A 15,083-nucleotide genomic window follows, 5' to 3' on the forward strand; every position below is an offset into this window, starting at 1 on the left:
AGTCTTACATAACCATAACATGACCTGCCAACTCTTGTACTCAAGAAGGGCTTATGCCCGAAACGTCAATTCTCCTGCTCCCTGGATGCTGCCTGACCTGCTGCGCTTTTCCAGCAACACATTTTCAGCTCTGATCTCCAGCATCTGCAGACCTCACTTTCTCCTCTTGTACTCAATACCCCATCCAATGAAGCAAAGCATGCCATAAGCCATCTTGACTACTCTATTAACCTGCATTGCCACCTTCAGGGACTTGAACACCGATCTCTCTGTACGTCAGTTTTCTCCAGGGCTTTTCCATTTACCATATAGTTCATTCTTGAATGAGATCTTCCAAAATGCATTACCTTGCATTTGCCCAGATTGAACTCCATCTGCCATTTCTCTGCCGACTCTCCAATCTATATTCTGCTGTATTCTCAGACAGTCCCCTTTGCTGTCTGCTACTCCAGCAATCTTAGTGTTATCTGCATACTTGCTAATTAGACCACCTAAGCTTTCCTCCAGATCATTTATGTATAACACAAACAACAGTTCCACGGATCCCTGTGGAACATATCTGGTCACAGTTCTCTGTTTTGAGATACTCCCTTCCACTACTACTCTTGTCTCCTGCTACCCAACCAGTTCTATATCCATCTAGCTAGTACACCCTGGACTCCATGCGAATTCACTTTTTTCATCAGCCTACCATGGAGAATTTTATCAAAAGCCTTACTGAAGTCCATGTATATGACATCTACAGTCCTTCCCTTATCAACTTTGTCACTTCTTCAAATAATTCTATCAAATTGGTAAGACATGATCTTCCCTGCATAAAACCATGTTGCCTATAACTGATAACCCATTTTCTTCTAAATGTAAATAGATCCTATCTCACAGTATCTTCTCCAGCAGCTTCCGTACCACTGACATCAAGCTCACTGGTCTGTAATGACCTGGATCATCCCTGCTACCCTTCTTAAACAAGGGGGCAACATTAGCAATTCTCAAGTCCTCTGGGACCTCGCCCATGTTCAAGGATGCTGCAAAGATTTCTGTTAAGGCTCCACTCTCGCTTCCCTCAGTAACCTGGGATAGATCCCATCCACCTAAATGCCTTTTAGAATGCCCAACACTTTGTCCCTCCTTATGCCGACTTAACCTAGAGTAATCAAACATCTATCCCTTACTTCAACATCCGTCATGTCCCTCTCCTCAGTGGATACCGGTGCAGAGTACTCATTAAGAATCTCACCCATTTTCTCTGACTCAATGCATAACTTTCCTCCTTTGTCCTTGAGTGGGCCAACCCTTTCTCTAGTTACCCTCTTGCTCCTTATGTATAAATAAAAGATTTTGGGATTTTCCTTAATCTGTTTGCTAAAGATATTTCATGATCCCTTTTAGCCCTCTTAATTCCTCCTTTCGGATTGGTCCTACTTTCCCGATATTCTTCTAAAGCTTCATCTGTTTTCATTTGCCTAGACCTTATGTATGCTTCCTTTTTCCTCTTAGCTAGTCTCACAATTTCACCTGTTGTCTATGGTTCCCTAATCTTGCCATTTCCTTCCCTCATTTTCACAGGGACATGTCTGTCCTGCACTCTAATCAACCCCTCTTTAAAAGCCTCCCACATGTGGTTTTACCTTCAAATAGCTCCTCCCAATCTGCATTCCCCAGCTTCTGCCAAATTTAGCTATAGTTGGCCTTCCCCCAATTTAGCACTCTTCCTTTAGGACCACTCTCGTCTTTGTCCATGAGTGTTCTAAAACTTGTGGAATTGAGATCACTATCCCAAAGTAATCCCCTCGGTAAAAACAATGACTGCAGATGCTGGAAACCAAAGTCTAGATTAGAGTGGTGCTGGAAAAGCACAGCAGTTCAGGCAGCATCCGAGAAGCAATAAAATCGACGTTTTGGGCAAAAGCCCTTCATCAGGAATACCCTACTGAACCTTCAACCACCTGGCCGGGCTCATTCCCCATCACCAGGTCCAGTATGGCCCTTTCTCAATTGGACTATTTACATACTGCTCTATAAAACCCTCCTGGATGCTCCTTACAAATTCTGCTCCATCTGGACCTCTAACACTAAGAGAATCCTAGTCAATATTGGGAAAATTAAAATCTATCACCACCACCCTGTTGCTCCTATATCTTTCCATAATCTGTTTGCATATTTGTACTGAAAATGTGTTGCTGGAAAAGCGCAGCAGGTCAGGCAGCATCCAAGGAACAGGAGAATCGACGTTTCGGGCATGAGCCCTTCTTCAGGAATGAGGAAAGTGTGTCCAGCAGGCTAAGATAAAAGGTAGGGAGGAGGGACTTGGGGGGAGGGGCGTTGGAAATGCGATAGGTGGAAGGAGGTCAAGGTGAGGGTGATAGGCCGGAGAGGGGGTGGGGGCGGAGAGGTCAGGAAGAAGATTGCAGGTTAGGAAGGCGGTGCTGAGTTTGAGGAATTTGACTGAGACAAGGTGGGAGAGGGGAAATGAGGAAACCGGAGAAATTTGAGTTCATCCCTTGTAGTTGAAGGGTTCCTAGGCGGAAGATGAGGCGCTCTTCCTCCAGCCGTCGTGTTGCTATGATCTGGCGATGGAGGAGTCCAAGGAGTGGAAGGGGAAGTTGAAGTGTTGAGCCATGGGGTGGTTGGGTTGGTTGGTCTGGGTGTCCCAGAGGTGTTCTCTGAAACGTTCCACAAGTAGGCGGCCTGTCTCCCCAATATAGAGGAGGCCACATCGGGTGCTGCGGATGCAATAAATGATGTGTGTGGAGGTGCAGGTGCATTTGTGGCGGATATGGAAGGAGTAGCCGTGGGCACCCGCATGGGCCCCAGCTATGCCTGCCTTTTCGTAGGATATGTGGAACAGTCCATCTTCCGCAGCTACACTGGCACCACCCCCCACCTTTTCCTCCGCTACATCGATGACTGTATCGGCGCTGCCTTGTGCTCCCACGAGGAGGTTGAACAGTCCATCCACTTTACCAACACCTTCCACCCCGACCTCAAATTTACCTGGACCGTCTCAGACTCCTCCCTCCCCTTCCTAGACCTCTTCATTTCTATCTCGGGTGACCAAATCAACACGGACATTTACTATAAACCGACCAATTCCCACAGCTACCTAGACTACACCTCCTCCCACCCTGCCCCCTGTAAAAACGCCATCCCATATTCCCAATTCCTTCGTCTCCGCCGCATCTGCTCCCAGAAGGACCAGTTCCAATACCGTACAACCCAGACGGTCTCCTTCTTCAAAGACTGCAATTTCCCCCCAGACGTGATCGACGATCCCCACCACTGCATCTCCTCCACTTCCCGCTCCTCCGCCCTTGAGCCCCGCCCCTCCAATCGCCACCAGGACAGAACCCCACTGGTCCTCACCTACCACCCCACCAACCTCCATATACAGCGTATCATCCGTCGTCATTTCCGCCACCTCCAAACGGACCCCACCACCAGGGATATATTTCCCTCCCCTCCCCTATCAGCGTTCCGGAAAGACCACTCCCTCTGTGACTCCCTCGTCAGGTCCACACCCCCCACCAACCCAACCTCCACTCCCGGTACCTTCCCCTGCAACCGCAAGAAATGCAAAACGTGCGCTCACACCTCCCCCCTCACTTCCCTCCAAGGCCCCAAGGGATCCTTCCAATCCACCACAAATTCACCTGCACCTCCATACACATCATTTATTGCATCCGCTGCACCCGATGTGGCGGCCTCTATATTGGGGAGACAGGCCGCCTACTTGCGGAACGTTTCAGAGAACATCTCTGGGACACCCGGACCAACCAACCCAACCAACCCGTGGCTCAACACTTCATCTCCCCCTCCCACTCCACCAAGGACATGCATGTCCTTGGACTCCTCCATCGCCAGACCATAGCAATACAACGGTTGGAGGAAGAGTTCCTCATCTTCCGTCTAGGAACCCTCCAACCACAAGGGATGAACTCAGATTTCTCCAGTTTCCTGATTTCCCCTCCCCCCACCTTGTCTCAGTCAAATCCTTCGAACTCAGCACCACCTTCCTAACCTGCAATCTTCTTCCTGACCTCTCCGCCCCCACCCCCACTCCGGCCTATCACCCTCACCTTGACCTCCTTCCACCTATCGCATTTCCAACGCCCCTCCCCCAAGTCCCTCCTCCCTACCTTTTATCTTAGCCTGCTGGACACACTTTCCTCATTCCTGAAGAAGGGCTCATGCCTGAAACGTCGATTCTCCTGTTCCTTGGATGCTGCCTGACCTGCTGCGCTTTTCCAGCAACACATTTTCAGCTCTGATCTCCAGCATCTGCAGTTCTCACTTTCTCTTTGCATATTTGTACCTCTCCCTCACGCTTGCTGTTGGGAGGTCTGTAGTACAGCCCCAACATTGTTACTGCACCCTTCCTATTTATGAGCTCTGCCCATACTGCCTCACTGTTCGAGTCCTCCATAGTGCCCTCCTTCAGCACAGCTGTGATATCCCTCTGACAATAATGCAACTCCTCCACCCGTTTTACTTCCACTTCTATCCCGCCTGAAGCATCTATATCCTGAGATATTTTGTTGCCAATCATGCCCTTCCCTCAACCAGGTCTCAGTAATAGCAATAACATCATACTCCCAAGGACTACCCCAAGCCCTAATTTCATCTGCATTACCTACTATACTTCTCACGTTAAAACAAATGCACCTCAGACCACCTGTGTCCCTTTGTGCTTATCATCTGCTCCCTGCCTAATCTTCCCCTTAGTCACACTGACTTCATTATCTAGTTCCTTATAGGCTTTAGTTTCTACCTCCTTACTGTGTAGTGGTTCAAGAAGGCAGCTCACCACCATCTTCTCAAAGCTACTGGGGAATGGCAATAAATGCTGTCCCCAGCCAGCAACATCCCCATCCCTTGGAAGAACTAACAAGTAATATTCCTCAGGGGTCTGTACTGGGGCCTCGGCTGTCACCATATTTGAATGACTCAGAGAAACGAATTCTAAAATCCAGGGTTGCTCACATGAAGTCCAATGAGTTGCATGTGTAAATTTGATCAGGTGGCTAAAAGCAGCAAAAACTATGGTAAGTTGTAAGTGAGGTAATGGTCTCCTCTCGACCTGTGTTCAACAAAGGAAAGGAGACAGCATGAAATTGCAAGCCAGTGAGCTTAACACCTCGCAGGGATGATATCCAAAGCGAGTATTAAAGATGTTGTAGCAGGGCTCCTGGAAGAATGTAAACAAACTGGGAAAAGTAAAAATGAATTTGTGAAAGGGAAATCAGGTTTAACTAACATATTGCTGTTGTGTGGTATGTGGTGGCTAAACTGCTGAGTACTTAGATTTCCAGGCGACGCTTGATAAAGTGCCATATCGAAAGGGGGGTAAAGTGCATGGATAGAAGATTGGCTACTTAACTGCAAACCAAGAATATGGGGAATGTTGGAGTTGCTAAGATATAAATGAATGGTGTGCCACAACCATCAGTGCTGGGGCCTTAATGTTTTAACAGGGGGATCGAGTTTAAAAACCGCAAGGTTTTGTTACAACTCTATAAGTCCCTGGTGAGACCACACATGGAATATTGGGTCCAGATCTGATCACCCTACTAGAGGAAAGATACAGAGACTTTGGAGAGGGTGCAAAGAAGGTTTACCAGGATGCTGCCTGGACTGGAGGGCCTGCCTTATGAAGAAAGGTTGAATAAGCTCGGACTTTTCTCTCTGGAGAGAAGGAGGAAGAGAGGAGACCTGGTCGAGGTATACGAGATAATGAGTGGAATAGATAGACTCAATAGCCAGAGACTTTTCCCCAGGGCAGGATTGACTGGTACGAGGGGTCATAGTTTTAAGATATTAGGAAAAAGATATAGACGGAACATCAGAGGAAGGTTCTTTACACAGAGAGTTGTGAATGCATGGAATGCGTTGCCAGCGATGGTGGTGGAAGCAGAGTCATTGGGGACATTTAAGCGACTGCTGGACATGCACATGGATAGCAGTGAATTGAGGGGTGCGTAGGTTAAGTCATTATATTTTACATTAGGATTAAACCTCAGCACAACATCGTGCTGTACTTTTCTATGTTCTATTTTTATAAATGACTTGGATGAAGCAACTGAAGATGTTTAAATTTAGCAATGATAAAGACAGGTAGAAAAGTAAGTTGTGTTGGCAACAACAGAAAGGTAGTTAAATGGCTGGGCAAAGATCAGGCAGATGGAGTATAATGTTGGAAAATGTGAAATTGTCCACTTTGGCAGAAAGAATATAAAGAATTTGAGTATTGAGGAATATGAAGCAAGGTGAATGAATTAAGTTGATGTGTAGGTCAATGCTCACATGGAATCTGGGAATACATTAGCAATTATTTTTTCCCGTTGAAGTTCAGTACGTTTATGGTGAGCTGGTGTCTGTTTTTTACCTGACTAAAATTTTCAGTTGAAGTTCAGCAGCAGGAATTCTCTTGTCTGCCCAGAGTTGACGGAGCAGGATTTTCAATGAGAAGCTTTCCCTCGATGCTGCTCCAATGGTCTGTGTGCACTAATCAATGTGCTAACGTCGCTTCAGTGAATAACTTCCAGTTTTAGAAGTTGGTACACAGACCTTGGAGATGGTCGGCATGGACAGGTTGGACCGAAGGGTCAGTTTCCATGCTGTACATCTCTATGACTCCATGACCCTATCTGCACAGGGGGAAAATAATGAGAAGGAAAAGTAGCAGCAATAAAGTTGTGGTTTTAACTCTGTGCTGTTCCCATTACCTTTGACTCCTTTGTCTGTCGAAAATCTAACTCCACCTTGAAGGGATTCACTGACCCAACGACCACTGATTTCTAGGGAAGAGAATTCCTCAGCTTAATGATAATCTTAAGAGGAAGAAGGCCTCCTGATCTCTGACTTAAAAACCGTTTAACGTATGTTTCCTTGTTCTTATCAGTCCACCAAAAGGAGCCATCCTCCCTGTATCCACCCCACACAATCCGATATATTTTAGTAAAGTGTTCTGACAGCTCTGGGATGCTGTACTGTTGTGTCTCACAGTGAGTGTTTGTTGGCTTAAATGTGCTTTGCTAATGTTGTGTTGACAGGCGACCCATGAAGAAGGTGGTGAAACAGGCGAAACAAAACCCACAGGCTCAAGAAGGGAAGACTTTAAAGAAAAAGAAAGGATTTCTCCCAGAGACCAAAAAACGGAAGAACTGGAAGAAGAAGAAAGGCCTGCCTCAGGAGAAGGTGCAGGAGGGAGGGAGAGACCCAGTGGGAAAGTCTGGGAAGGTTCCAAAGGCTGCAGGGAGAGGTCAGACACAAAAGCAAAACAAGAGAAAGAGAAGTTCAGAGAAAGGGGCAAAAGGAAACTCGTGGGAAAAGTCAGGTACGCCATCTAAAAAGGCCAAACTCAGCCAAGTGGAGGTCGGCCAAGGTGATAAATTGGGCAAACAGGTGACCGTGAAAGCAAAAAGGCAGAGCGATGGAGTAACCACTGGGCTGTAGGGACATGCCAGGGAATCCTTGCAGGGTATTCAGGAACCTGGAGTACACTCACTGGGTCATGAATGAAGTCAGTGATGGAAGACTGGCATTTCTGTTTGTTTTAAAACATTTCCTATGACCAATGTCTAAATAGTTAGACTATTAATCAGACAAGTAACACAATTATTTGGGTTGAATGGTTGGAGTCCAAGAAGTGAACCCCTATACGCTTTACACAACTTTAGATGACGCCCCCCCCCAAAACAAAAATAACTAGTTGTACCAGTTTTTTTATTGATATGTGTTATTTTTAACAGGGCCTCACCTGCCTTTGAGACCATTTCTAATATAAAATTTGTCTGAAAGTGTGAGGGCCATGAGTTATGTTTGTATTACCCCCTGCCCCCCAGTCCCTTTAAAAACCAGTTTCTTTTATGTTGTACTTTGAAATAAAACAATCATCTGTACCTCTGTTCGCTGCCTGTTTTCAATAAAGGTCGCAGGAGATTAAGGAACACAGACAAGTACATGGAATTGAGACATGGATGAACTTTTATTGGGGAGTCAGCCTTAATTCAGGATAGCACCAAGGGCTGAATGGCTTATTCTAATGGAACATTCATGAGGACATGAACACCACTATCTGTTCAGATGTAAAACACTTGAGGGGATAAATGACTTACTCCCTTTCCTGTGTAAAAGGATCAAAGGGCTGATTGGACTCTTCATGTTCCTGTGTAACCGGTTTGAGGGGCTGAATGACTTCCCGTTTATACATTCAGTTGTCCTCAATCCTGGGCACCTGTCCTGTTGCAACACTATCAGAAAGATGTTGTGAAACTTGAAAGGGTTCAGAAAAGATTTACAAGGATGTTGGAGGATCTGAGCTACAGGGAGAGGCTGAAGAGACTGGGGCTGTTTTCCCTGGTGCGTCAGAGGCTGAGGGGTGACTTTGTAGAGGTTTATAAAATTATGAGGGGCATGGATCGGATAAATAGACAAAGTCTTTTCCCTGGGGTGGGAGAGTCCAGAACTAGAGGGCATAGGTTTAGGGTGAGAGGGGAAAGATATAAAAGAGACCTCAGGGGCAACTTTTTCACGCAGAGGATGGTGCGTGTATGGAATGAGCTGCCAGAGGATGTGGTGGAGGCTGGTACAATTGCAACATTTAAGAGACATTTGAATAGGAAGGGTTTGGAGGGATATGGGTCGGGTGCTGACAGGTGGGACTAGATTGGGTTGGGATAGCTGGTTGGCATGGACGGGTTGGATCAAAGGGTCTGTTTCCATGCTGTACATCTCTATGAAGCAGTATTACTAGTTGGAGTCAATTCTGTTCCCATCCCCTAGGTACCTGATGTGAAATGCTGTCAACCTAAATCTGTACTGAGCCCCATTTGCGTGGCTTGCGTGGTCCCTGTAAATGTTTGTTAAGCAAAGATATTAAGGGATATGGGCCAAAGGCAGATATGTGGGGTTAGGCCACAGTTCAACCATTGAATTGTGGAGCAGGCTCATGGGGCTGAATGGCCTACTCCTGGTCAGAGGGTCAGTGTAGACTCGATGGGCCAAATGGCCTCTTTCTGCACTATAGTGATTCTGTGAAACAGGGTATTCATACTGCTAGTGGTTTCTTCACTGATGCCCCTGTTGAGCTGTTGACTTGAAATGATGATGGGTTTAATTAACATTCAGTTTTTTTTTTGGTAAGATTATAGCCAAAATTGAAATAGTCTTTTAACAACATCCAAAACAAAAATTGCTGAGGAATGTTGAGTTTAATTCTATCTTTAAATACAGAGAAGGAAGTTCTGGATTACAGGCTGCAGTGCCAATAGGCAGTGATGTGGGCCAGTAATGTTGGTTGCCTTTTGCTCTAGCACTGCTGTGTACTCGGATGCTAAAGGAGCACCATCTTTGTGGTGAATACACCTGATACTTCACATTATAAAACCCTGGAGCAGCACAGAGGTAAAAATGACTCATGGCGTTTTAGGCATCTATCCCCACTGGCATTGACCAAAGACAGGCCCCTGTATCCCATGACCTGCTGCATGTTGAAGTAAGACATTGAGGCAACTTATGATACTATAAAAGCAGGCCATTCAGCCCTAATCTGTTGATTTTTATGCTCCCCAGGAGCCACCACCTACCCTACTTTATCCAATTCTATTGGCATCTGCGAGACAGAAGAGTGACCGTAATGTCACTCGACTAGTAATCCCAAGATAATGCTCACTGGGTATGAGATCAAATCTCACCATGGCAACCGGTGAGATTTGCAGTCAATTAAATTAAATCTGAATTCGAAACAGTACTCCATAATGATGACCATGAAACTATCATCAGTTGTTGTTAAGACCCATCTGCTTCACAAATATCCTTCCGGAAAGGAAATCCGCCATCTTTACCTGGTCTGGCTTACGTGTGACTCCAGACCGATAGCAATGCAATGGATCAGCAAGCCACTCGGTTCAAGGCACATTACTGATGGGTAGCAAATCATACATCCCTTCAAATAATACTTTTTTTTTAAAGAATGTCCTTTTGTTGTTCATGTGTTGCCTTCAGTTTCACACCTGGTTAGTTTTATCAAAAGATGTAGGAGCAGGACTAGGCCATTCAGCCCTTCATTTTAAACGTGATGCCATCGGGGATGCTACAATTCTGTTCCAAACCAGGTCTGAGCCTGACTACAGATTCCACTTGTGTATTCGTTGCCTTTAGATACTGTGCCCTTGTCTGCTTCTGGATGGGAGTCTATTACCTGTAGATCATGCTGTCGTAAAGCCTGATTTCCTCATTGCTTCATGTCCTGTCTCTGCAGTGGTGTGGGTGGAACGTGTCCAAATGACCAGCACTGGAGCAAACACATAATTGCCATATTATTTATTCTATATTCACAAGATATGGGCATCATTGGCTCGGCCAGCATTTATTGCCCGTCCCTAGTTGTCCTGGGGAAGGTAGTGGTGAGCTGCCTGCTTGAATTGTTGCAGTCTATGTGCTGTGACAATATATTTTTCAGATGCATGTTATGCTCTGGTGCAACAGATAATGCTGGTAGAGTCTCCAGTGATGGTGCAGTGATAGGGCTGACTAGGGCACACATTCAGGAGAAAGTGAGGATTGCAGATGCTGGAGATCAGAGTCAAAAAGTGTGGCGCTGGAAAAGCACAGCCAGTCAGGCAGCATCTGAGGAGCAGGAGAGTCGCCGTTTCAAGCATAAGTCCTTCATCAGGAATGTGGGGGAGACCCAAGGGAGCTGAGAGATAGGTTGGAGAGGAGGATGGAGCGGATCCTCTAACTCGGCACCACCCTCTTGAACTCTCCTACCTGTCCATCTTTCTTCCCACCTATCCGCTCCAACCTTCATCTACCTATTGCATTCCCACCTAGCTTACCCCCATCCCCACCTCCCCCCATTTACCTCTCAGCCCTCCACATTCATGATAAAGGGCTTATGCTCGAAACATTGACTCTCCTGCTCCTCGGACGCTGCCTGACCTGCTGTGCTTTTTGACTCTGCGTACATTCACTCTTGCTTCAGATACTGGACCGTCCGGTGTTGTGAATGTCCAATGTTTTTTGGTTTATCTTGCCATCAACAATTTTAGCTGGTATTTCCCCTCAGCATTCTTTCCCCGATTCCTTTATCCTGCCATTGGCATGTGTATGGAAGGATTTGTATGTTGGAGCCTCGTCCCAAACACACTTTCCTTGACCATCAAGCCCTAGAGTGGGCTTCAAGCCTGTAGCTTCTGGTGCACTGCAGCACAAAAGTCTCAAGGGTAGATATCTGGGAAAATTGGCACCAAAGTGGTCTGCTGGACTAAGCCTTGATTACCTAAAGAAATTGTTACTTTCAAGACATTGAACAATTTCTTATTGGTACATAAACCAGCTAAAAGAAGCAACATTTCTGTCATGTGTTCATTATAGGAAAAGCTGTCAGTGTTTTAAATGGGTCCATATGTTTAGAACAGAAAATGACATGCTGATTGCCTTTGTTGTCTTGAGTTCATCCTAGAAACTGGACACTTGCCTAAGTCTCAATACCAGTGGTGTTTGGCGCCTTCTCCCTATCTCTTAGCAAAAGGAATGAAGCATGTAATGAATTCCTTTCTCACCACTTTGTCATGTGGTCTGTACGCCTGGCTGAGACCAAGATGTACTTTGTCATCTTGTTATAGTTGGCCATCAGTTACCATTGAGCTGTACTCTGAGCAGCGATCATATTGTCAGTTCACTGCTCAATAACATTATCCAAAGATCAGTTGTAGACCAGGACAGAGGGGAGGGAGTAACCAGACATTGTACAGACACTTAGAGAAGCCAGGTATTAATGTTAAGTATTCTGCTGGCTGGTGAGGATCTGAAAGTGCTGGGAAGATCACTGATCCTGCAATCACCAGGATCTAAAGGGGAATCCTGAGAGAATGTTTCCCTTTAATGGAGAGCCTGGAGCTAGTAATGCAGTTCAAGAGTAAGAGGCCTCCCTTCTAATACCAAGACGAGAATGTTTGTTTCCTCTGAATGTTGTTAGTCAGTGGAGTTCAGTTTCCCAGAAATCAGTGGAAGCTATGGCATTGTACCTGTTCAAGGCTGAGTGATTGATTTTTGCCAAACCAGGGAGTTGAGGGGGCAGATGGGAATGTGGTGTTGAGGTTGCAATTCAATCCACCAAGGTCTTATTGAATGGCAGCACAACTCAAATGGCTGACTCCTGTTCCCCCTTTCTGTGTTGCTTTTATTGTTAAAGGTGGGGTAGTTCAGAGGCCTCACCATCAAAATCTGCAGCTTGTGGTCGGTCCTATGGGGGTCGGTTAGTTCACTGGTTAAATGACTAGTTACAATGCCAAGTGATCCCAACAGTGTAAGTTCAATCCCCACACTGGCTGAGGTTACTGTAAAGGACTCTCCTTCTCAATCTCTCTCCTTGCCTGAGGTGTGGTGACCCTCAGGTTAAAGCACCAACAGTTGTCTCTCTCTCTCATGAGAGAACTGACCTATGGGTCCAATAGGACTGTGGCGACTATACTTTTACTTGTTTGTGTATCTTTTAAAGGCAGCAAATCCAGACTGAACCATAGTCTGGCTCTCTTGGTCACTCATTGTGGAGTATCCCAGATCACTGGGCAGTATAAACAATTCATCTGATCTGGCTGCGATCCATTTCTATTTGTGGAAAAGCATTCATCGTGCCTGGGTCGACACTTCCTGTTGCCCTCTTGGTATGGTGCCCAGTTAGCCAAAACTACAAAGGAATTGTTTAAAAATAAGGTAAGTTTATCACAGACATTTTTGAGGTGGAATATGAGGCTACACTAATGGGATTTTAGTTGAAAGGTGGAGGATGGGAATGAGGGTTCCAGTGTCCAGTACGTCTCAATACTACTCAAAGTGAACACATGGTACTATGTGCTTATTGAGATCCTTGTTAATATAATTTGTGAATGTCTTTGTAGGCTTAACAGGTCTTCGTTATGTCTTATTGTTCAACCTTTTAATTTGAGTAATGTTGTTTGATGTTGGAATTAAGGTACTCTGCCTCACATTGAATTGTGCATTCCAAGCAAGAATCTTGCAGAAAAGCCCAGCAACCCACTACTGGCACTTTTAGAGAGTTGCCCAATTTAGTCCCACCTCCCTGCTCTCCCTGAATAATGCCATGTTTTTTTCCCCTTCTAGTTCCTTTTTGAATGGTACCATTAGATTTGCTTCCAGGCACTAATTTCCAGCTCATGGTTCATTTTAGAACAAAATTGTGTTTTAAGCAGTTCTAGTAAATCTCCCCTTCGAAGAGAACCTCTCGGAGAGCTCAGCTCGTAGCCTGCCAAGTTGTTGGAAATACTACGTTAGCTTGAGTGAACAGAGCCGTGTCAATGTTATCACACGGAGGCAGTAAAGGTCAGTTTGCTCCCCATATTAAACCTCAGTTTTTAGTAATGCGAGCTGTGCAGTTTTAATCTGGCTGGAAGCGCTTGACTTTAATGCAGACATTGGACAGTGAGTCTGAAGTTGCCTCTAATTTAAACGCCAGTGCCAATACAGGCTACTGCCAGATTTGTTTACTGAGAAAGACCTCCCTTAATGTAAGGAGCTTGCTGAAGGGATTTGCGTGCCTTTGATAATCTTGCATTTATATTGTTTAAAACTTGTGTCTGTATCCTATTTCCTATAATTGTAGTAAAGCTACTTGCTTGACTGTAAGCTGTTCAATGCAGGGTTATGGGGACTGACTCAATCACTGGTGTTCCACACATTCCATTCCACAACTTAATTCGTACACGGGCTCCATAGTCTCAACATGTGATTGAAGTGCAGAAGAATACCAAATGGCACTTGTGTGGGTTTATCTACAGTTCTTGAGGATGGCAGCATGACCATACCCTCGTGTTAAAGATGGGGCTAATCAGAGCACCAATGCAGGCCTCACCATCAAACAATGCGCAGCTTGTGGAGGATGTGCCGTATGCATCATGTGGGGATCAGGTAGCTCGGTTGGCTAAATGACTAATTGCGATGCAGAATGATGCCAACAGCATGGATTCAATTCTCACTTTGGCTGAGGTTACCCTGAAGGACTCTTCCTCACCCTCTCCCCTTGCCTGAGGAATGGTAACTTTCTTGAAGGCAGCTTAGCAGACCCTATTCCCATCATTACTGAGGGTGCTTGGTGATTGTAGAAAAAAGAAATTGGTTCCCTGAAACATGTAAACAATAAAAACTTGAGTGACCCATGTAGGTGTGATCTGACCAGAGGCTCCAATAAGTAAATTTCCAACATATAGCACCCTGAACCCTTCACTATTGACAGGGAAAGATAATTGCAAACTGCCTGATGTAGAATTGGCAGTGCCGGCTTGATCAGTAATTATAACTACATGTTACTGTGGTCGAATAATGAGTGTGAATTACTGTTTACTTTCATTCCTTCTCAACTGTGGCTCAGATGGTAGTATTCTTGAGTCACACACTTACAGGATCAAGTATTCCCAAATCTGAGCATACAAAGTCCAAGCTAACACTTCAGTATCCTGTGGCTCTGATCTATTCTTTAGGGGAATATAAAACATCCCCTTACACTATCTTGATGAAGCATATGAGAGACCTGGCCTATATTTAATTCTGAACCAATATCACAAAAGCAGATACCTGGTCATTTTCACACTGCTTGTTTGAGCGAATTGCTGTATGTATTCCAGCGGCTGTGTTTCCTACAATAGTGATGACACTTTTGGCTATGAAACACTTTGGGATATCTAGTCATTAAAGGTGCTGCTTTAATGCAAGTCTGTCTTAGGAAGTGCTCACTCCCCATGTACCCAACATTCACTGTGCTGAAGGTAGAAACAAACTCACTGCTGCAGCATTGCAGAGTGTCTGTCCCATGTTGTAATTTGAACAGTAATAGAAGCGTAGGCTTGATAAGACATGGTGGGAGAGAGGTCATTTCTGGGGGTTGGTGGGTGAAGGGAGACTACTGCGTTGTGGTTGGAGATTTGGTTTGTTTGAGAGGGAAGAGCTGTGGTTGGAGAGTTTGTTTGGGAGATAGGGGAGAGCTGTGATTGGCGAGTTGGTTTGATTGGGAGAGGGGAGAGCTGTGATTGGAGAGTTGCTTTGTTTGGCATGGAGGAGAGAGCTATGAT

At 45.4% G+C, this 15,083-nt stretch overlaps 1 protein-coding gene across 1 annotated transcript in view; it reads left to right on the forward strand.

Annotated features, from left to right (window-relative positions):
• Positions 1–7,904, forward strand: part of mybbp1a (MYB binding protein (P160) 1a) — a 126,492-nt gene extending 118,588 nt beyond the window's left edge. The window contains exon 27 of the mRNA XM_087977546.1: positions 7,050–7,904. Within this exon, the coding sequence (XP_087833672.1) occupies positions 7,050–7,452 (403 nt within the window). The 3' untranslated portion in view covers positions 7,453–7,904. The remainder of the gene's footprint in view (positions 1–7,049) is intronic.
• The last annotated feature ends 7,179 nt before the right edge of the window (positions 7,905–15,083 follow it).

Source organism: Chiloscyllium plagiosum, unplaced genomic scaffold, assembly GCF_037043375.1.
Source record: "Chiloscyllium plagiosum isolate Xiang-an unplaced genomic scaffold, Cpla_swu_hap1 HiC_scaffold_31, whole genome shotgun sequence".
NCBI classification, from domain to species: Eukaryota; Metazoa; Chordata; class Chondrichthyes; order Orectolobiformes; family Hemiscylliidae; genus Chiloscyllium; species Chiloscyllium plagiosum.